This window comes from Populus euphratica, unplaced genomic scaffold, assembly GCF_000495115.2.
Source record: "Populus euphratica unplaced genomic scaffold, PopEup_1.0 scaffold39.1, whole genome shotgun sequence".
NCBI lineage: Eukaryota > Viridiplantae > Streptophyta > Magnoliopsida > Malpighiales > Salicaceae > Populus > Populus euphratica.
The window spans coordinates 711,768-735,611 of NW_011499897.1; the positions used below are offsets into that span (position 1 = coordinate 711,768).

Consider the following 23,844-nt stretch of genomic DNA (forward strand, 5'->3'; position numbering starts at 1 on the left):
GCTGGTATATTGATAATTAGAATTCATTCTTCTTCATCCCCATGACAATTTTATTTTCTTTTTCTTTTTGTGGGGGGTGGTGGGGACGGGCTTTTATCTTGAAATGAGGAGCCGCTGAACCCAAACAACCTTTCACAGTTCAGCTCACTGGAATACAGAGGAGATTCGGAGGTACACTAAAAACATAATATCCAACATGATAAAACCAGCATGCCATGACATCTGGTCGCTATTATAGATTGTAAAGGACCTCGTAATTCAAATGATTTTTTTTTTCCTGTTTTAATTAGTAAGGTAGCATTATAGACATCATAAATTTCCCAGCAGCTCCGGCATGTATTACAGAACACAAGCTACAGCCATAGGCAGAATTTTTCCTGTAACATTAAACACGAACCACACTACTATGACTATCAAGGGGCAGATATTTTACATTAAAAATTGGATATCATATAATGTAAGAATTGTTGATGAAGTTACAAATGGGGTCAGAAACCTAGAAAAACATCACATTCACCTTCTAATCCCGACACATTTATATCTGCAGATCATCCAGGGAAAGTTCATTCGCTGTCAGCAGTTTGAGCTTCTGCAATTTAAAATCAATTGCATTATATTTTGGTCAGATGTTCAGCTCAAGTAACAATATACAAGGATCATTGGAGACTCCAGGGAAAACTAGTTACCGTAATAAATTGTGGAGGATCATCAAGGCTTGAAGAACCCAAAATTACTTCCCTCTGTAACTTGCTAGTGAGCTTGTGGCAAACTCTTAGCTGGAGATTAGTTAGAGTTAAAACACTAAACAAGCGAAAAGGAAAACCATAATCATTGATTTGGGATTCAACATCTTCTTACCTCAGATCTCGTAGCTCCACCTACAATGAATACAAAAATACGCTGGCCCATCTTTTTCGAATCACTAGATGCGTGTCTTAGAATTGAATCACTGCAGGGTAGCACAAAGCAATGACATTACAAATAAAGCCACAGGGACAATTAAGTTACTCTTAGCCTATCAAATTCCTTGACACTCCAAAGACAGGCATAAAGCACTATGGTGGCACAATGAGCCCATATAAGCAATTAACTAAATCAATCAGGAGATCATAACCAAGCAGGGAATTCAATGACTGATAGATCACAAAAGCATAACAGAAGATCCAATAGATGTGTTCGGATTAAATAAGAAATTATCAAGAGTTGAAATCCATGTTTTATTTTCCCACTATTCATGGAATATTCAATAGACTGCATAGAAGAATAAGAAATATTACCTTGAATAACCATCATCGGAGTTCCGTGGTCGAGCCCATGTTGGTGTCCGTTTCGATCTCATTGAATGGGGAGCTGGAACATGATGCATTGGTGTAGACTGGGATGTCCCATGGAAAGATGGGCTTGGGTCATTCATACATGGATATTCATCCTTGGACAGTTCTCCTTTGTTAAGTTTATCAATAAGTTCCTGAAAAAAGATTTGCATTAGGTGAGTACCATCTTTTCATATAATCTTACCAACATTCAAGACTTCATGCTTTGGTTTAACTTCTTGTTGGAAGATAGAGATTAAACGGAACATTACTTCATGCCTGCTGATTCTTAAACTTCTTTTTGAGAATGCTACTTCATAATTCTTTAAAATAGTATTAAGGGGAGGGGGGGGGGATTGGGATAGTTAAAACTTCATTATTTTCGGTTGATGTAAGAAACATAAAAAGAAATATTATCTAAGAATATGTATCATTAGTATATTAAGTATATTATGATTTATTATAAATTATTTTTTTATTTCTAATTTTTGAAATATGAGAAAATCTCGATTTTTTCAATAGCAATATTCAATCAATTGTATCACATATGTATAGGGAAAAAAAACAACTAAATTTGTAGAATTTATTACTATGGAATACAAAATATATCAAAAGAAAATATCGAAATAATAGATACATTATCTAGATAGAAGAAATTACATTAATTTTATAAGTATATGAGATAAGAAACTTTAAAATATTTTCTACTTGAAAGAATACTTGAACTTATCCTTATGTTTGTATGATTTAAGGGGGAGTGTTTTTGTTTTTGAAGTTTAACTTGATTTTCAAAGTAGTTTTCAAACTGCTTTTTGCCTGAAAAGACATCAAATTAATATTTTTTTTAAGTATTTTTCGATGAATTTTCAATTGATAAGCACTTTTTGCTAAAGCACACCGCATCACATTACCCAACACATACTAAATTTGATATTTAGACCTTGTTTTCCAAATTTTGTCCAATCGAATCCATGTGTTTTAAATTTGATACATTTATTGTGTTTTTTTTATAATTTTTAACAAACTTATCCCCATGATTGCATTTTCTTTAAAGATTAGTTGTGACGTGAATTATAACATGAATAATCACTTGAGTAAATTTTTAGAGTTGCAAAAAGGTATTTTATTAAATTTGTTTGATGAACTAAAAATCATATGTATTGTTATAACTAAAAAGGCTGAATAAAAACTTTCTACCAAACAATCTTAAGAAATGACTTAAAATTGCAATCGGACCCAATTTTATTTTTTTAATAGTATCCTTAGGCTGATTTTTCTGCCCCAAGACTAAATCCTTCCTGATTATAATCTTTTTGTGTGGTTTTGCTAATTTTTGGATTGTAAGTAGTGTTAAGCTACAAAAGGAGTTTCATATCATCAATTCAGTTGATGCATAAAGAGAAAGATGGAAGGGGGAAATCAGAAGAATTTTCAAATTTAAAAGGGATGATTTAGACAAAAATTAAAAAATAAGGTTGACTGAGAGACCCCATAAATATTCAAGTATTCATGAAAAATTAAAATTCCTTTCTCAGTTTCCGATTCATAATGGATCAAAATGAATAAAATGAAACTCGAAATGGGATTGGTGACTTAAAGTCATCAAGTTTGGATTCAAGTTAAGTAAAATTAATTAAGTAGATTATCGAGTAAACAGATGAAGTATCTAAGATTTTAATTGGAACAGTTACAAATATAATCACTATATTATCTAGATAAAAACAATTATACTTAATTCGATAAGTAATGAGATAAAAATAACAATAGAGTTATAAGTTCTATGCGACGAAACTCTTGAAATTACCCCCTTTCGTGTTAAATGTTCAATTCTACCCATGTATTTTAAATTTGATAGATTAGACTTTGTATTTTCTTATTTTATTCAACTGTATCCTTAGTGCTTTAAATTCAATCATTCCATGTTTTCTAGTTTTGTCTGATCTTATTGCTAAGATTGCACAAGGAATGCACTTAAGTTTGGAGGCTAATTTTGAGAGACTTAGATAGCTCTTATTTGCTCTTTAGTATGGTGATTGTGGTATTTTTTGCATCATTTTACATTATCAATTCAATAAATTCATAAATTAAGATAGATTAAAGAAGAAAATTGAAATAATACCCAATTATGAAAGGGGATATATCAAGAGATCTCTTGAACACAGATTCTGATTCAAGTTCCTATTTCAATTTGCTATTCATCAGGAGCTCAAAATAAATAAATAAATATTTAAGTAGGAGTTTCAAGAATTTTAAAGATATTGGTAAAATGACATTATTGATTTTCAGAAAATGAAAAAATTTCATAAACAAATCAAATGAAATTAAGCCATTTATTTAAAAGTTGCTCTTGCTATAATAACTTGTTGAAAATATATATTAAACAAAATATGTTTAAAAATACAAAAATATATATCTAATATAAAAAGTGGTGTCATTGTATATCACATTAAAGTTTTTTTTTTATTCACTTTAACAAGTATAGATGACTATCAATGAATGTGAAATAATTACATCTTAATTTTCAATTTTTATAATGATTTTTCCTAAAAAAATAACAGATAAAAACAACATTATGCGATCATCATACCGAATTTATACAGTACGATATTTTTTGTTCTTGTTACAAATGAAGTGTGTGTGTGAGCAGGATGCTCATTCATAACTTTTCTTGATTTTTTTATATCACAATTTTACTATTTAATATAAAAGTTTGATGTATCAATTTTTTATATGTTCTGCACATAATCATCTACTCGTGTGATAATTTTTTTCTGAAGTTTTAATTCACTTTACAAACGCATGATAAAAAATTGTCTTCAAAATTTATGCTAAAATATTTTTAATACATATTTATTTAGAGAAAAGTAAACTTAATAAATGTAGTTAAAATTAATTATTAGGTGAATAAGTAAATAAGTGACAAGTTAAAAGAAACATACAACAAACCTATAATTATTGCAGATTTGCCAAATACAATAAGATTGGAAGCATTTAATTGATAAAATATTAAAAAAATTGCAACACTTGGAACTATTAAAGAAAATTGAGTTTTTAAGTTCGATTGACAATAAATTCAAAATACAACGTTCATTAAAACTCATTTTGAGTTTGATTTCTTTACAAATTATTAAGGTGATAAAAACTAATGCATGAAAATAAATAACAAATATATATAAATAAAAATCAAGCTAAAAACACAAGGAAAAACATTGCACACACATTACTATTCACTGTAATAGTGAAATGACACTTTTATCCTTCCAAGAAAAGTCATCTTTACCCTAGGAATCACAAAAGAATGAACCATGAACCCAGGGGCCTTCGGTCCTTTCACACAAGTTTTTTGTCTAAATTTCAGAAACATGGTAGATAATTTGGTCTTTTCATGTTGATTATTGATTTTTTTAATTTAAAAAAATTGTTGACATGTGCTTTCTACATGCCAGTACATGGGAGACACTCTCGCTCTTTGAGTGGCGTGGGTAAAGCCTCCGGTAGCAACCTGTCTTTCCATTGTTAGTTGGAAGCATCGCCGTGTTTTGTTCCTCAAAGTACAACACATTTCGGCGGCGGCAAGACAATTGGTCTTCAATAGACTTTTTTTCCTTTCCTCTCTCCTCTAAAAAATACAAGTTTATCTTTCTTTTTTTGTATTTTAATTATAGTCCTTATTCTTTGATTTCTATTTTTTGTTTTTAGCCTTGTTATAGAAGTTTTAATTGTTTTCAATTTAGTCATTTAATTTCAATTTGTTATACATTATTTTTTTCAATTTGATCTTTTATTGTTTTGATTTCTAATTTTTTTTCGTTGGTCCTTTTGTAAGAGTTTTATTTATTTTTAATTTCATCATTCAATCCAAGTTCATGTTGTATTATTTTTTTCAACTTAGTTCTCGTTCTTTTGATTTTATTTTTTTGTTAAAGTTAATTTTCTTCCCATCGAAAATTTTGGGTTATCCTCTCATTTTTTTTCGATTTCATCCTTCAAAGTTTGAATTGTAAGGTATTGGGCTTCACAATTTTTCCATGTATGTTCTAGTCTAATGACTTAGATCATGAGTTTGAAAAATTAACGCAAGTCGACATCCTTTTTTAAAATTATTTTTTTCTAATTTCATCGTTTGATATTAGTTTTTTTATTTAAAAAAATTGGCTTTGTGGTTCTTTTTATTGTTTTTCTATCGAGTTATCTCAATCTCATGACATGAGATATAGGTTTTATAAGTTGACTCCCCTTTTATTACTCAGGTTACATGTCTATCGCGTTATTTTAGGTTGACTCAAACCTTTTTTGTCTTTTTTATCTAATTTTGTAATTCTAAAGGTTTTTTTTTTCAAGATATCGTAATCTTTTCTTAACAAAAAATTGTATGTTTACTATCATTACTTATTCTTTTATCATCTAATTAAAATAAAATCAGATTATTAGACTCAATCGGGGGCTATAACCCGAGTCATTATTCTTTTATTTTTTTAAAACATGATTACAGCACCTAGATATATTTTCTACAAAGAAAAAAAAATGTTAACTAGTGAAGGCTCATGTCTAGTAAAGACAAAACAATGTTATTATGCAATATCAAAATTTTGATTGTTTAAATCCTTAAAACTCTTGAGAATTTAATAAAAGATCAATTTTTTCACTAGGAATATTTGAAAGGAATGGATAGTTTAGTTGTACTATTAGTTTTAACATTTCTAACATCTAGGAAACTAAATTTCCTTCCTTTATAGTAGGATATTGCTTTCTATCATACCAAGAGAAAGTAAGTACTTTGAAAATGTAAGGTTTTAACAAATACAATATTTTTAAGCATGAACAAATGCATGCAAATTATAAAATTTTAGATCTCATAAATCTCTTGAATTGATTAAGATTAAGTTCTTGATGGCATCAATATTTTATTGAAATTTGTTGATTTTGTCCAAGTCTTTCCAAAAATAGACTAAAAGTGAATTTTGGTCAGCGGTTCTTGTAAATTACAGAATTTGATTTTAACAAAATTTATATTTTGAGATTTTATTAAATCCATGATTAAATATGTTTTATTAGTGCAATGAACTATTGAATTACGTTCCTCTTTTCAAAGAACAATGATGTAGAGTTACATGATTTATGAAATAATGCATGTTATTACTATACATTAATAACAAAAGAAAATTTATAAATATCTATTGAATACATAATTTAAGTCACTATATTGAATTTAATGATTTTTTAATTGACAGGAAATGATTTCATATTATCACTTGGGAACAAAAAGATATCCCCATCACAAAAAAAAATAAAATGAAGATAAATTATATTTTTTTTATACTTAAACAAAAGATATTATTGAATTTAAAATCAATATATTTAGGTTATTGAATTATTTTCATCCATAACATTGGTTTTGATTGACACCTTGGTGCTTCTTCCTTTCCATGCATTCAAGTTTTTTAAATTCTTTAAAAAGGCTCGAGGCTAACATTTTAAAATAATAAATACTTTAAAGAGATAAAATCAACTTATCATGTGTGGGTCATGTGCAACGCACATGCAGAAAAACTATCAAAGCATAAAAAGTGTAACTGTACATGAAAAATCAACTAAGAACTCGGATGTACCTCTATCATGGGGTAAAAGCGGGACAACTGCCATGTTGTTTCTTCCTCACCGGTGCGGTCTTTCCTGGCCGCACGCTTCTTCTGGCAATTGATTGGGAAGAAGAAAGGAAAGAGTCAGCTTCAAAATTGACGATCAGATACAGCATTTCAACAAACATTTGTGTTCACCTTATGAATATCAAACTTCAGGGAAAAAGCACCAGTTGATCTTTTTTTGGTATCTGATGCCCCCGCAAGCAATCTCATATTATTCACAGCATTCATGTCATCCCGCGGTAATCTTGCCAGCTAAAATAAATTCATAAAATTAGTTCTGATGTGCAAGGAAAATGTTCTCAATAACATCAAATCAGGAATTCAAAAGATCACAAAAGCTCTGCCGGCTGAAAATGAAAACCAGCACAAAAACAAAGAAAAGTACCTTCATTATATTAAGACCCCTTTCACCCTCAAGCTTCTCAGGAAAAACAGCTGCAAGAATCATCAACAACCGCAACTTATTTTCACGAGTTGCATCCTGCAAAAGAGTGAGATTCCTACTTTATAAATATTAATGGCAGGTTGAAATGCATCCATTACAATTTACCACAAGTTTTACCTCTTTCGTAGTCAGAAATTTAATAACATCTTTCATTCCTGCATCTCCAAAAACCAGGTCCTGCTCTAGCTGACCAAGCTCTCGAAGCCCCAACTCCCTGATAATTCTATTAATTTTTCCAGCAATCTGCATCCATAAAACACAATTTGTATAAAGCCATGGAACACTTGCAAATTTCATAAACCAGTGGGTCTTTTTTCTCTTTCTGATTACACACTATTCCAAACGTATTCAAAAGGGGAGAAAAACTAAAAAGCACAATTTAAGCTAATTGCAATATGTGCTTCCATCTTGCAAAAAAAATTGAACTTCATTTGTGCTCCCATGAATAATGGATTCTAAGCAGAGCACATAATTAACTTCTTATCTGGAACCCGGAAATGCAACTACAATAACTCCTATGGTAGTCTATCCATTGTACAATTTCAAAGTTACTAAAAACCATGCAAATAAAATACAGAACCATATATCTAATGGCATTTCCACCAAGAAAAACGTTCCTCTCATTGGTATCGAAGGAAAGTTCATATAATGTGTTGCGAAAATATTTGAAACTCAAAAGCAACATGCGGAAAGGGAGGGAAGAGGAAGAATTGAAGAACCTACGGGGGAGTTTACATTAAAGCCAAAGAACTTTAGGATTCAGAGATAACATCAAGCATGAGCATTAAATGGCAATATCATAGTGTCATCAGGCCAAGCATTGTTCATTTGCAAGACACCAACATTCAATCTTTAGGGATGAGACCTAGGCATAACCTAGTGGTAACTGCACACCATCTCCGCAGAGAAGGTCTGGAGTTCAAATACACATCCATTAAAATAGCTATTTATTCATCAAAATAGTTGTTTGGAAAGGATATCTAGAAAGGAGAAATGAGTTTCAAATAACCACAAAGTATAATAGCTACACTATATGTCAAATTGCCTTGAAAAAAGCATAAGCTGGTAAAGTAGTCTAGAGCCCATGAGTCATTTTGCTAAACAAATAGGAAGAATGAAGTTAAACTTCTGAACCGGGTTTGGAAATAAGAGCATCATATTATAATTGTATTCCTAGTGTTAAAAATGTGCCAACTAAAAGAGAAAAAAGAGCAGTTTGCTGTCAGAAGAAATAAACTAACCTCTACATGGAGAGAGAGCTTGTCAATCTGTTCACTGTATTGAGGCAATGCTTGAACCATCTGTTGCAAGTCCCGTGTAGAAAGCTCACCACCATCTCTACACAACAGTTAAACTTCAAGGTTGGAGATATACCATCACAGCAACTAATAATCTGGTATAGAAACAATCATATATCCATTCCTAAGCTCCAAGGGTACTTATATAAACAAGGAAGAACATTTCTCTTTAAGATAACAAGTATCAGTTATTCTACTAACTCCACTGATATTACTTCTTACAGCATCTGCCATCCATCCACCCATTCCCCATACTTCACAGCCACCTCCCTCCTTGAAAAACAATTCCTCTCAATTACAAAACTTCGCGCGTGTGTGTGTCATCCAGGAGGTCCCCACTTCCAACATCAACAAGTAGCACCTGAAATCATCGTCCATGCCATTATTAACATACTTCTACTCATCATCCAAACCAGCTCCTACGAAAATCCAAGATATCTCAACCCTCCCTTGACGTGGGCACTTCCAGAGGAGACAAATGAGTAGGTATGGATGACAGATTACTGTTCGCAATGTCAACTTGTCCCTGTTTTCCAATAACTAACCTTCTTTTCTTTTCATAAAAAATGCCTCTAGACCATTTGGTAATGGAATTTCAGGTTGCATAATATTATGAACCAGGTGGTTCCAAGCAAGACATGAAAAAATGAAGTTGGCATCACAAGAAGTGTAAATTAAAAGAGCACACATGACAAGAGCTCTGAAAAACTAAAAGAAGAAAAAAGAAAAATAAGATTCATAAAACCCTCCATAAAAAATAAATAAACAAAATAAACAACTTAATGAATCTAATATCAATGTAACACAGATCAGTAATTAGAGCAACATCTTATAACTAGCATGAGTCACTTCATGCATTTGAAAACTTGTGTCCTGATAGGTCTCCTTTTCTTACTCATCCCTTTATTGTTAGGCAGAGGGACTGAGTTTTCTATTAAATTAACTCATTTGCGAATTTTGAACCATTAATCAATGCTCCTATGAGGTTAAATTTAATGAAACTAACAAAATATAACACACATCATGATAATGGTCAGCAATTTACATAATAAAGAATTTTCATCAACCTTGAACCATGTTGGATTTTGGCAGCTTTATTTTTTGATACAAAGTTGGTCATCTTCTCGTGCAACCGCTCACTAGCCTAATAAGGAAACCAAGGATTAGAGCATTCACCAGGTGGATGTTTAAAATCTAATAAATGTATAGGAACTATACATACAAATGCTATGTGTGCATGCCGAAGCTCAAGCCAAACAGGATCATGTTCCTCCAAAAGAACTTCCTTTTTTTCAGGTGGACCACCTGCTTTGCCAGGAACCTGAAGAGGGAAACTCCTTGATAAATAGTATCCCAAAGAGATCCAACAGCAAATCAGAAAATCCAGGAGTATCGATAGAACTCTCAACTATTGACTTACCTCATGCACATATTTATTTCCCTCCATATTCAACAGATCATGGCACATGGCATCATATGTCCACTCATGTATGACAGGAGCAATCTAAAAATTGTGAAATTAGCACATGAGCAACGAAACCAAGCTATGCAAAAAGTAAGAGATGAGTTTATAAGCAACGTGCATTTAAAGACCTGATCTATAGATCTATCCAGGATGAGCAGTTCGCAGGTTTCTGTCTGGGGAAAGTGTTCAATCTTTTGCTTATATTGTGTTAGAGCATCCCAAATTCTAGCAGCAAGCTTTGTAGGAATTAGATCACGGGAAGTTGTCATTGTTGTTACATCAAGGGACCTCGCAGCACGGAATCTCACAAAAGGAAATTCCTGAAAAATAGACATAATCATGCCTAAGAATATTATCAAGAGATTGTGAATCAACATATGGAAGCCATTCTATATACCCGTAGTGAAGCAAAAACTGTAGCAATGCGAGAAGCCATCACATTCAAACATGCATCACCTTTGTGACTATCCTCATCATCCCCAAAAAGTTCTTCTAAAGCCCTTTCATTGTCAGTAATAAAACCCTGTGTGGAACAACGTATCACCACTAATGGGAAAAGAATAACATAATGAAGGTAGGCGCAAGAAAAGGAAATTATGGATTGACATAAGAAAAATTCACAAACAAAAGAAACAAGCTTCTTGAACTGTGATCAGAAATTTGTGAAAAGGATCAAACAATAAGTTTATATAAAAAATAATTGTTAAAAAAAAATGAAAATAAAATACTACCCGCTTTCAATTGCTCAAACTATCCCTTAGGAGAGTTATTTAAAAAACAAAAGAAAAACAAAGATTATTTTCCATAAAAAGGTTGTGCAGTTTCAAGTTATCTGTGACACATTGGCATCATCATTGACTGGATCTTCAGAAACCTGCCATTGGAGCGTGGTCATTTAAGTTACCCTAAAAATAATCACTGGTCACTGTGGCATAAACACCTGGTGCATGAACAATTGCATCTTTATTTCTCTCTCTTTTCCTTTTCTTTTTCACAAGCTCTTTATTTTTTATAAGCTGACTGAAGCTTCCAATCCCATCTCTCTCGTGGAGTTATAGGCTCAAGACACCAGAGGCTTTCTTGAGAAGAAGAAGAAGCATAAATACCAAAAAAGCTACTTAGTGTCAGAAAATGAAATTGTTACAGATTGCCATGCCATGTGCCTTTTGACATACCATGTTGCACTGGAGAAAATAATGATGACTATTTTCAAATAAAAGATAGTATCTAGCTCTAAAAATCAATCTTAGTGACACTAATTTCTGGTTGGAAACAAAAGAAACATGGGAGCTGCTAATTATCATTGATGAAATCAGGCATCTCTAAAGCATTGCTGGAAACTCAACCTGACAAAAGTTCTATTCCTCGGCAAAATAGCTATTGTTATAATTTAATGAATAAGAAAATAGAAAAGATAATCAATATTTTGCATATGATATTGAACTGGAAAAATGAAGTAGCATCACCAAACCTGGCTATCTATAGCAAAATACTCCAAATTCATCTGCATAGCTCACACATCAAAATAAGAAATATGTCAATATCAATTTGTAAGCTATAAAACAATGATGGATCAAGAGAAAATATATCTAGCTGATAAATCAAATTGCTTCAGCACAATTATTGATGCACAAGACCAAAATTTTTAATGAGAAAGAGACCTATACCTCTCTCAATGCACCTATGCGAGTTAATACACTCGAATCTTTCTTGATATGAGAAACCAGTTCTCTTGATATAGGGGAACTGAAGAAAACAAATGCCCTTCATATACAGACAAAAAAAAATAAGTTGAGAATAATTAGTAAATTAGGACTTTCAGAAGTTAAAATTGACTCCCAGAAAACAATGAATAAAAATTATTCACATACTTTTTGTACAAAGGAGATTTCCCAGCCATGTCTGACAAGAACATGATAACACTGCAAAATAAAACTAATAGTAAGAACACAACCCCTTATGATAACATATATATATATATAAGAAAGAAAGAAAGAACACCACCAGCATTATTTAAATAAAATAAGAGGCAGAATTAGCAACATGAGGACAGAAAAAACAAGAGTCAGGGATACAAGTCCCCATGCATTGCCTTCACTGCAGATAAGAACTTCAATTCTTTCTTTAAAGATGTGATAAAACTGCACAGACTACTAGGTATCACAAAATGTAATGGGTGTAAGAATTACTAAATAAAAACAAAAACAAAAAATTCAACGTAGAGCACAGGCATCATGAGGTAAAGTCCCTTAGTCAACCTATCAACTAGACTAAGTAAACCAGTTAATAATAAGAGACAATACCCCAAAGGGTTGAGGATCATGTTTACTAAACTGAGTGCATTTCAAAATGTCATTCACCTGCCTTAAGAACTAACATTCAGATTTATAATCTCTCTCGTGCTCTATATACAATCTATTCAAGATAAATTAAATATGCCTTAATGTTATTCAAGCAAGTTCCAATTGCTGCGAAGCAATTAAATTGGAAAAGCTCCAAAAATCCAATATTCCTTTTTTTCTTTTTTAAGGGCAGGATAATGAACATGGAAAGTCAACCAAAGGAAAATATATTACTTCTCTTTTGTAGGTTGGATGAAGTATATAGCATCCATGGTGGGCAACGGCTGCCTTCTTCTGTATATGTCTTCTACCACTGCAATGAGAAAAATGGTAATCAATGATAACCAAGCAACTAGGTGAATGGTTAATTCAGCAATTAAAATTCAAATGCTCATTCTCCCGTTGTTTAAACCATATAATCCCATTTGCAATGCAATTTGAGGAATTTTACACATAAGCTAAGAGAATATCATGTTGTAGAGCAACATGTTTCAGTAATTTGCAACAATCAGAATTCTGGTATGGTTGTATGGAGAATGAAATGCTTCAATGGATAGCCATGTGTGAAATTAAATCATTTATTTTAATGACATGATATTCAATGAAATTACTCCATCTCAACAAATACTAGAATAATATTCTTTGATGCTAGCAGCCACCTGCTCTCTAAAGTGATCTAAATGCATACAATACATGCCAAGCAATATTTTGCACATAAAAACTACAAAAAAGCAAACATTTCTCCAACTGTCTCTCGAATGGATTTTAATAATTGTAATGAAATGTTCTGAACTGTCCCAAATTTTAAGAGTTTCCCTTTTATTCCTTACATGAAACTCCTTCCTGCGTGATATCAGCCATCTTGCATGAGTATGACATGATCTTCACAGTAAGTTTGTCCATGATGAGAACCTGCAGGTAAGAGATTCAAGAACTGACATTAACGAGAAATGCGCATTCTAAAAGATGGAAAACGATGGTAGGATAACTCTAATCACGTAACATGTAACAAAACACTTGTCTAAACTGACCAATCATTGGGTAAGGCAACCACGCATGATTCTAATAGAGTCCCAAATTTTCACTAACAGTTAATTTCATCTTGATACGCTCAAGCTACAGTTGACACGAGATGGGCATGTACCATTTGTATCAAAACATAGGTGTCGGGTTTCTAAGATCGATAGGAAAATCAATTTGAGATGCTGTGAAATGTTAGGATTTTTATTTGAAATTTCATCAAATACAAGAACATTTACTCTAAGTGGTATTAAGAAAACAGTATAGATTACAGGCATTGCAAAATAATGACGGACCAGGCGAGGTACCTTCCAAGTTGATTTTGAGTTCCCTGTTTTGGCTGATCGAAGCATTTCACGCAATAAACCTGAAAAGAAATATAAACTTAGAATGACAGACGACATTCCCTTCGTAGTTTTCTCACAAATTCAACAAAAGAAATTAACAGCATCAACCAATTCAAGGTGGTCCATTAAGCTTTCGTCTGTTTAGCAAGCAACTTGTTCCAATGGGCAGAAATTTTTTCATATCAAAGCCGTTCTTCTTAGAGAAATAAGATATTCAACTCCAATAATCTCAACTTCAAAATTTATAGAATCCAAACAAAGATACAGATATCGCATTAGCGACTAACCTTCGCCAGATTAAAATCGAAATCTCCAGCACAAATCATTTCATTCTTCTCGATATAAGGTAGCAATTCAAAAAATTCCTAGCGACTGAGATGACAAACCCTAACTAAATTTCGCCAGTATCTCTATTTATTAGGTGCTGATCAGTTATCAGAAATAACAAAATTACCAGTCATTTTACGTTACATTACAAAATACTCAACTAGGTTTGAAGCTTAAAATAAACAAATAAACTAAATTATCACTCCATTGAACTAAACAAAAAAAAAAAAAAGAGCACAAGATCATGTTAAATTGCTTGCTTTAGAATCAATCAAACTGAACCTAAAATTGAAAACATGGATAGAGAAGGGGATATTGAAGTTACGTTCACGGCTGATTTGTCTAAAATTCCTGTAGTCACCACCGTAAGCAGACGACGAATCAGAATCCGAGAACGACATGTCGACGATTAATCAAAACTCCAAAGCCTCCGATTCTCTCTCTTTTCTAGTCTTTGCTTGATCGGCGGATCCAGAAACGATAGTTGCCGAGATCGTTTTCTAGTGATCGAAGTAGGGAGGGAAAGAGAAGCGATAGAGGGAGGGAAGGAGGGAGATCAAAAGGAGGCAAAAATGGGGGCTAGAGAGAGGGGGGGGAAGAGAGAGGGGGGATGAAAAAATGACCACTTTATAAGTTTTTTTATTAATTGATTAAAAAATGAGTTCTTGAAATTTATAAAGGTTGGATTGTGGTGGCGAGCGTGTTGACCAATGCCGGTTCAATTTCGCGTTGCCTCGTGAAATAGAGGAGTTGAAAGATATATACCGGCGTCTGCAATGGAATTTTAGCCGTTGCTTATCGGATTAGTTAAAATTATCAATTATTTAAACTTAATGTAGAACTTAGAAGTATTTCTTCCTCTAAAAAACTACAATTAAGAATCGTTCCCTATTTGAGAAGAAAACGAAAATTCCGTCAATTTACTAGAGCAAATTACATCAATTTCACACCTACATTAATCGTTTTCTCTCCTAAAAAGCACCATTATCGTTTTTAATGCAAACACGACATTAATTCGATGGGTTGTCTAGTTTATTTTCTTTCTTTCTTTCTTTTTCTTAGCTGATAGGAATTGTTTGGTAGTTATAAGTTCGGATGTAATAAAATATGATTTATGTATTCTCTAAAATATTTTGTGAAATGTACCCTTTGTTATAAGTTGAGAAGGTGTTTTTTTATAAAAAAAAATACTATAAATTAATATTTTTATATTTTTAAATTATAAAGGTGTTTTTTTATAAAAAAAATACTATAAATTAATATTTTTAAATTTTTAAATTATTTTAATATGATGATCTTAAAAATAAATTTTAAAAAAAATTGTTTTAAAGCATTTTAAAACAATAAATACTTTTAAAAAAAACTATCAAAATATCAAACAGACTTTTAAGAATAGATGTGTGTTTGGTATTATAATATAAAATGTTTTCTTTTAATATTTTTTATTTAAAAATACATTAAATTATTTTTAACACCAACACATTAAAATTATCGAAAATACTAAAAACTATTAATCTTATTTTTAAAGTAAAATATATTTTTGAAACACATCTAAAAATAAATGAATTGTCAAACACTCACTAATTCTGCAATTAGCATAAAATTGAGTTCAAAAAATCACATAAGGTGCTGATTGAGTTAAGAGTCAATTCACTAAGGAGTTTGACTTGAATAGGATAAAACAACAAGATAAGAACTCAAAGTTTAGATAACCCTAGTTCATTAACTTATATTTTGTTGAGGGCTAGATTAAATTTTTAAAATGTAAAAAAGAATATCAACAGCATAGGAATATTTTAGCAATGCTATTAAACCTAGGTAAGTAAATAAATCTTGAAATCACCTAACCTTACTCCCTGTCCAACACTTTTAGCAATGTTATTAAACCTAGGTAAGTAAATAAATCTTGAAATCACCTAACCTTACTCCCTGTCCAACACAAATTTCTAATTAAACTATGTAAAAGCTTGTCCATCTAGTCTAAAAGAAACCATGTAATCATAAAAAAGCATAGATCCACTTGTAAAGAAAAACAAAACAAAAAATATTGAAAAGATGGCATATTGAATGACCCCCGTCACACACAACCCATAAAGTTGTATTTGATAACTTTTTTAAAAATGTTTCTTAATTGATTATATAATAAAAATTAGATGCTTATAATTTTGAGCATTAATACTAAAATTAACATTTATTTGAGATCATTGTAACCCCCAAACAAAGCAAAAACAACACTAACAAGGTCTATTTTTCAATCAATTTAATATCAACGAATAAAATTAAAAAAAAATAATTTTTTAATTATTATTGAAATTAAATAAAAAAGATCAGGTTGCTTTTAAAATAACGATTAAACCTTTTAAATCAAGCTTTAAAAGTTTTTTTATATATAAATAAAAAAAGCTTAGACACAAGTTAAGTTTTGTTTTGTATTTATAGGCGTTGTAGTAACTTAACTTTGCAAAAGAGAATTAAAAAAATTATAGTAACTTCAATCAATTAAGAAGTGACTAATCCATAATAATCAAAAGAGGGTGAGTATGAAAGCCATTATAAGGAAAAATGATAAATTTACTGTTTCAACCTATATTAATTGATATGAGTAAATCTTTTAAGCCTAGGTTGATATTTTTAATTTACAACTCATGAAATTAAAAATCTAGGTCCAGTTAAGAATTTTAATTTACAACCCATGAAATTAAAAATTTTAATTGTCAACTAATTTAATGTCAGATGATGAAATTGACAAAAAAATTCTCAACTTGAAAAAATAACCAAAGCAGAAAAAACACACAAAAAAAAGTGCATCAAATATGGAATAAAAAAATAAAGGGTGAAATTAAAAAAAATCAAAATGAATTTAAATATAAATATCAAGAAAATAATAACAAAATCCAATTGATAATAAAAAATTTAAGGAGAATGCATTTGTAAACCAAAAAAAACATGACAAATTAATCAAATAAAAAAAAATAAAGGACAATATAAAAAAAATAACTTAAAGAGATGATATAAAAATATGAAAAGCAAGCATAAATATATAGGAGGAAATAAAAAATAAGAGGATGTCAATGACACAACAAAAATCCAATAACTACACATGTTGTGCTGGAAAAAATAAAAGAGGCTGAAATGAATCAAAAGGCTCGATGAAATCACATTCTTTATTACTAGAGTTATTTATATGTGTTGTTTGAAAATGGAAAAATGATTGATACTTGCAATACATACATCACCAACTTGTTTTTCTTCAAAAATACTATGTTATATTGACCCAAATATCATTACTAAAAAAATCATTGTAAAATTATGACTTAGCCCTCAAGTCAAATGTTTGAAAATTTGAATCAAGAGATAATATAGTAATTATACTGTAGAAAAAAATAAAATATGAAATGTTAAAAAAGGAAAGCCCAAACCATGATTAAATGATTATTTTATCTAGAGGTAACAACATCATTTCACCATGCAAAAAAATAATAAAAAGGCCACGACATCCTTTAACAATTAAAAATGACATATGAAAAGACCAATTTACCCCTAAAAATACAACTTATTAAGAGTTTTTACAGGGCAAAATTTGTCATTTCCTCTCACAATCAATGATAAATAGGAGTGCCCACGTGCATGCATGTGCTCTCGTACGTATAGCATTTTTCATATAGTGTTTTTCTTGCATGTTAACTTTCTTTTCAATAGTTATCAATTTAAGTAAATTAAATATGTAATCTGGACTAGGATCCTGTTTGTTTACAGTAAAGTAATTTTCTTTTGAAAATTAGTTTTTTTTTAAAATTAAATATTGAAAAGTGAATTATTTTTTGATATTTGATAGTACTATGAAAAATAAGTTAGAAAATATTTTTTAGTGTTTGACTATATTATGAAAAATTAGCTACAAAATATATTGCAAATATTTTTTTTCAAGTTTATTAAAATAACGAGGAACAAATCTCACAAATTAAAAAGTTGAATAAGAATACAATTGAAAAAAATCTAATTTCATAAATTATTTCAAATGAAACAAATAACAATTAAAATAATAAAAATAAAATATAATAGATAAAAAAAAGTTGAAATATGATGAAATTAAAAAAAAAAATCAATTTCATAAATTATTTTAAATAAAATAAATAACAATTAAAAGAACAAGGACTAAATATGATAGATAAAAAAATTTCAATTAAAAAATAATAAAAATCAAAATTAAATTCTAAGAGATGAAATTAAAAAAAATAAAAAAAATAATATATAGCAATCAAAAATTTGAGGACCAAATTTAATATAATCAGCAAACAATATGACATTTCTAAATTTTCTACAATTTCTGAAAAATATTTTCCCTCTTAAATAAAAAAACACTTTTCTAAAAATTAATTTAAATTTTTTTAACTAAAAATTATTTTTTGTTGATCAATTTTTTTAATAACAAATAAATATAGAAAATTTTGAAAAATTATTTTTAAGAAATTATCTTCTAAAAAAAGGCTTAAATATATATTTTTTCAAAAACAAAGATTTGAATTATAAAATAAAATTTTAAATTTTAAAAAGCCAACAAAAAATAAAAAATGAAAATGGTACGAAACAATCCTTAAATTTTTACTAACGTTGTATATAAAAAATTATTTTTGTTGACATTAATTTAAAAACGAAAGCAATGATCATTGTACAAGTTTCCATCTTAGTATAAGCTGACATCTGGCGTCCAGTTCTTCATTCATTAATCATAGTGTTTATCTACATCAATGGAAGGTGGGAGTTCCTTGTTTGGGAATACTTCGTTGTTAGTATTTAACTAATTTACATGGAATAAAAATCCAAGAAAGTTCCATCCTTGTGATCTTGAGGGAGCATAGGAAGCTTCCTTCTCAACTATTTCGGTATTTTTTTTTCCCTTTAAATAATTTTTTTTTCCAATCCAGTAATATAACTATTTCGCTTAACGGAACCAAAAAAGAACACGTGGGCCTGGAAGGTACATGTGCTGGCGGTGGATTGCGGCAAAGTATAACCACTTGCCATTTTTCATATTCAATAAATTGGCCGTAAGTTCAGGGCATTTAGCAAAATTTGAGAATATATCTTTTTGGATAAATTACGAGAAAAATCCATTGAGATATTATAAAATTATACGAATCATCCAAGAATTTAATAATTTTTGAAAAACTGTTTTATGTTCATATATATATACATATTATAAAAAAATATTTTTATATCTAAAATATCTTGATATTCTTAAAATCACTCCCTTAATTTTAAAAACATTCTAGATAAAAAATAGAGTTTTTGCAACATGCTCAGACTTTTTAGTGATAACGGTAGTTTTATGACATCTCAAAAAAATATATTACAATTTAATATATCCTTCTCGTTCAAATTAATCTGGTTTTAGGAGGATAATGTGGCAATGCATTCATATTTTGCTTGGTTTCTAGATAAGCTCACTAGTTTATATCGTGATTTTTGTTTTTGTCAAGAGCATATTTGAAAATATAATAAATATTATTTTTCTAAATAATTTTATTTTAAAATAATTTTTTTATATAATTTTTATATTATTAATATCAGTACATTAAAGCAATAAAAAATATTGATTTAAAGTTTTTTAAGAAAAAACAAAAATTTAGAAAAGCATGGGCCAACAATTCTTTTCAACGATGCCTCCTCTGCTAATACGATAATTATTATGATTGTAATTTTTTTAAAAAGGGTTCTAACTATAAAATTAAGGATTGAAATTACACGAAAGATCTAATATAAAAAAATAATAATAATTTTTTAATTAACCAAACAATTTTTTTCTTGGTGGTTTAGCAAAAAATAAAAACTACCATAACATAAAATATTATTTAAAAAAAAAGAATAGCTAAATATAAAAAATATTAAAGAAATTATTTGGTTTTATGGTAGCCTTTTCTTTTTGTCTAGCCACGTAGAAAATATTTGTTTTGTTAGCGTGTTATTTGCATTGGACATTGCTTGTAATTATATTTTAAAATTAGTTTTGTAAAAGCTAAAGTAACATGTTTTTTATTTAAAAAGATTTGCTTTTTATTTATTTTATATATTTTATATACAAAAAATTATAATAACTAATTTAACTAAATACTTTTTTAAAACCATAACTAAAAATGTTTTTTTTAAAAGAACTTGTTTTTAAAAGATTGTGATAACAAAAGCTATCACCAAACATAAATTTAGCCATCAATATTAGAAAGGTAAATCCATCTCTTTCAAACTCTCGCATCTAATCTTGTTACTGAATAATAAAAAAAAAACCACAAAAAATATAGATAATTCAAAATATCCACGAAATAGCAATGGAAGTGCCCATTGAGACAACACTATATTGCTTGATTAACATCACATCTATGAAAAAATATCTGTGAAAATTTATGGATCATTAAAAAGGTAATTTGAGAATTGAACATGAGACTAATAGCCAACTAGATATGGTAATGAAGATCCATCCAATGATAGTTTATATGTAACTCATCAATAAAGGTATGTATGAAGGAAAAAATTTACACAGAGAGGTAAAAGTGAGACAGGTGCTAGGAACATGTGCAAAGGGAAAGCTATATACAATATCCAGTTTGTATATCCTTCATCATCTAGGTGATGAAGTCATGGAAATTTAAAAATTAGATTAGGCTCTACACAGTTATGATCTTGAACTAGTAAAATGAGTAAACTTGATCACTCTTCCAGTGAATTAATGAAGTGAAAACACTTCCCAGCAAAATAAATCTCTTGTCGTAATTAAAAACCCTCTGGTGTAATGAAAATTAATAAGAGTATATCGAGCAAGAAAATAGTAAGTAGAGCATTAGAAAAATATGTGTAGGGTTAGCAAAGCAAGAGCATAAAAAGCGGCTTCGTGTGTTTTGTTATATTGTTTTATATAGCGTTATTTTTATTGTATCCATCTCATAAGACTTGCTCGATGATTTGAGATATCTATAAAACCTGGTCTCGTTAGCTTACCTCACGAAGAGTTATGTAACAATGGAGAACACTTACAAGTGTATTGCAATGAATAAAAAAAATAAGTTATTGGTCATTGTACTATCGGTAGAGAGGTTGGTATTTATAATTGGTTGCGGTTCCTTATTCAGTTATTAATGGTTTAGGAGGTTGATGTTTATCAATGGTTGATGTTCCTTGTTTAGTTACTAGTGGTTTGGTAGGTTTTCTTTGAGATGACATGTGGGGTGGATATTTATTGGGTTTCTTATTGTCATACATGCAACGAAAACAATAAAATAAATTTATTCAAGAGTCTCAAGAATCTAGTTAAATAGATTTAGAGTTGTTGAGGGACTTATTATCTAAATATCTAATATTGTTTGGCTCTGAATAATTATTTGAGGTTGGGTCCATAAATCTTAAACCACCCAATTGTCCAGCCTTCAACAATAATTCATACGAAGTACAAATGAGAAATCTCTTAAATTCCTATTTAGGATAAAGCGATTGTTATGCCTGGAATGCTAACTTTTAACTTACATAGTTTTTTTATCCAGCAGACAACCACTATAAAATAGAAGGCATATCTTACTATTTATAGAAAATCATGAAAACTTTATAAATTGATAAAATATTAATTTATTTCACGAATGGTATCCATGTATCAATTCAAAATAATTTTATAAATTAACCTAATCAAGTCCTTAATTGATTTTCTATGTTTAAAAATATAATCTTAGTATTTAGTATATTCTAATAATTAATTTTTAAAATATATTTTAAACAAGTCATACTTAATTAAATTATCATAATTTAATTTCTAACTAGTGGTTTTTAATACGAGTGACCATTTGATTTCTAGTATGGTAACCTAAATATAAATATAAATATAAATATAAATTAAATAATTTAATTTATTATAAATTCAACAATTGATTAATTTATATTTCAAGATCAAATGCATTGTCTAACAACATGTTATGATTTTTAAATGTCAAAAAGTCATTAATTATTTGAATTAATATTTTAGTGGTCAATTTCTCAATATAATTAATATAATTTCATCAGTAATGTTTTGATTTAACGTTAAAGCATTGAGTATGTCTTTTATGTTAAATAATGTTTATTCTTTACATAATAGCTATCGATCATTTAAATAAGATTTGAAATCTCCTTTTAGATCCCATTCCATCTCCGACAAAGATTTCTCTGTTGATATTATTTGAGAATGAATGAAATATTTTTTATAATTTATCAAGGTGATAAATTCTCTCTTGATCACTCAGATATTTTCATATAATTCATGCAATGCCCAATATCTGCCTTTTCGTTACCTTGATTAAGATAACCAATAATAAGGCCAGAGCATTGCATTCTTTATATAAGATATCTTAGTGATCTCGAGTCTTAGGATTATTTACACAGCCGTCATGAAAAACTTTCCATAAACATGAATGATTTCTCCATATAAAATTTTCATACGAGTCAATATAATGTACATGTCTTATGATAAATACCGACATATTAGTTACAAGTATCTCCTATACCGCGACTTAAAAGAACAACTTCTACATTTCATAAAGAAAAAAATATAAAATATATCATTTTCTCCAACTCTGATAAATATCTAATATTTAAGAGAGCATCAATTAAAAATATTTTAGAAATAATGATTTGATGTAATAAAAAATTTAAATTATAACAATTTTATAATTTTTTTATAAAATATTTTTGTTGCGTGAAATTTATATTTATTCTAGATTGATAAATTAAATATTAGATTTATTATTATAATATTATATAAATATTAAAAATAAATTAAAATTTTATCAATAATAAAAATTCATTTATAATAATATCACATATAATCAACTAATTAATCATATACTCTATTAAACTAACAATATTATCATTAATAGAGAAACTAAATGTTGCACTGACTGTGAGCAGGTCAAGGAGAGTGCATCGCCTCACTGTCTTTGAACTCATCACCCTTCACCGCGGTGTGTGTCATGGTTGGATTTCCCATTGGTCGTATGGCTCAAGCCCAAACTATTGAAAATTTTAAAACCAAGACATGCTAGTTTTTTTGGACTAGTGAAAGCCATTTGGGCTAGGCCCAGTTAGCTTGGGAAGTTTTATTTTCATCACCACATGTTTCATACACGCGCGCATAAATTTTATACTTATGATTTTGTAATTTATGCTGTGAAATGCAAATATATCTAAGATCATAACAAACATGACAGAAAACTGTAAATTTGTGCAAAATTAATTACCAGTAGTATAGGAGAATTAAAATATCCCGTGTTAACTAAAACATATATATGCATTTCACAGGAGATATGCATATATAAACTCAATGGTCATCTAAAATAACTATTAAAAAACCAGTAGATATATAAAAATCGTCCACCTTTGAATGGAGGCAGAGATGGAGGTTTAGACATTATCTCCGGCGAGTATGGAGGTGAAGCAGAGACAGAGTAAGTATCTTCAGATTAAATCAACCTCCACTGTCATCTTTATAAAAAACAATGTTACGGTTCAAGCATCCATACTAATTCCAGATTCGAGTTTGCTAAATTAAGGATGCCTCCTACTTACTAAATCATTTCCCTTTGAAACAGTCTCTTTGAAAACATGATTAACATCGTGTGAAGCAAGTTT

General features: G+C 29.5%; 1 protein-coding gene across 2 annotated transcripts; it reads right to left on the reverse strand.

Moving 5' to 3' along the window:
• Positions 1–153: 153 nt before the first annotated feature.
• On the reverse strand, positions 154–14,925 carry LOC105132227 (SNARE-interacting protein KEULE-like). 2 transcript variants are annotated; one of them, XM_011035587.1, is made up of 22 exons: positions 14,528–14,925; positions 13,837–13,895; positions 13,339–13,420; positions 12,743–12,821; positions 12,038–12,088; positions 11,834–11,930; positions 11,638–11,670; positions 10,564–10,689; positions 10,295–10,486; positions 10,122–10,205; positions 9,924–10,022; positions 9,769–9,845; positions 8,645–8,741; positions 7,521–7,646; positions 7,344–7,439; positions 7,091–7,210; positions 6,923–7,003; positions 1,278–1,468; positions 859–949; positions 687–776; positions 518–589; positions 154–377 (listed from the first exon to the last, which is right to left on the reverse strand). In XM_011035587.1, exons 1-21 carry the CDS (start codon positions 14,601–14,603, stop codon positions 536–538), a joined length of 2,001 nt encoding a protein of 666 aa, XP_011033889.1. In that variant the 5' UTR covers positions 14,604–14,925; the 3' UTR covers positions 154–377; positions 518–535. The 2 variants fall into 2 exon arrangements, with proteins under 2 accessions (XP_011033889.1, XP_011033888.1); XM_011035586.1 differs by having other exon boundaries at positions 198–589.
• Between the last annotated feature and the right edge of the window lie 8,919 nt (positions 14,926–23,844).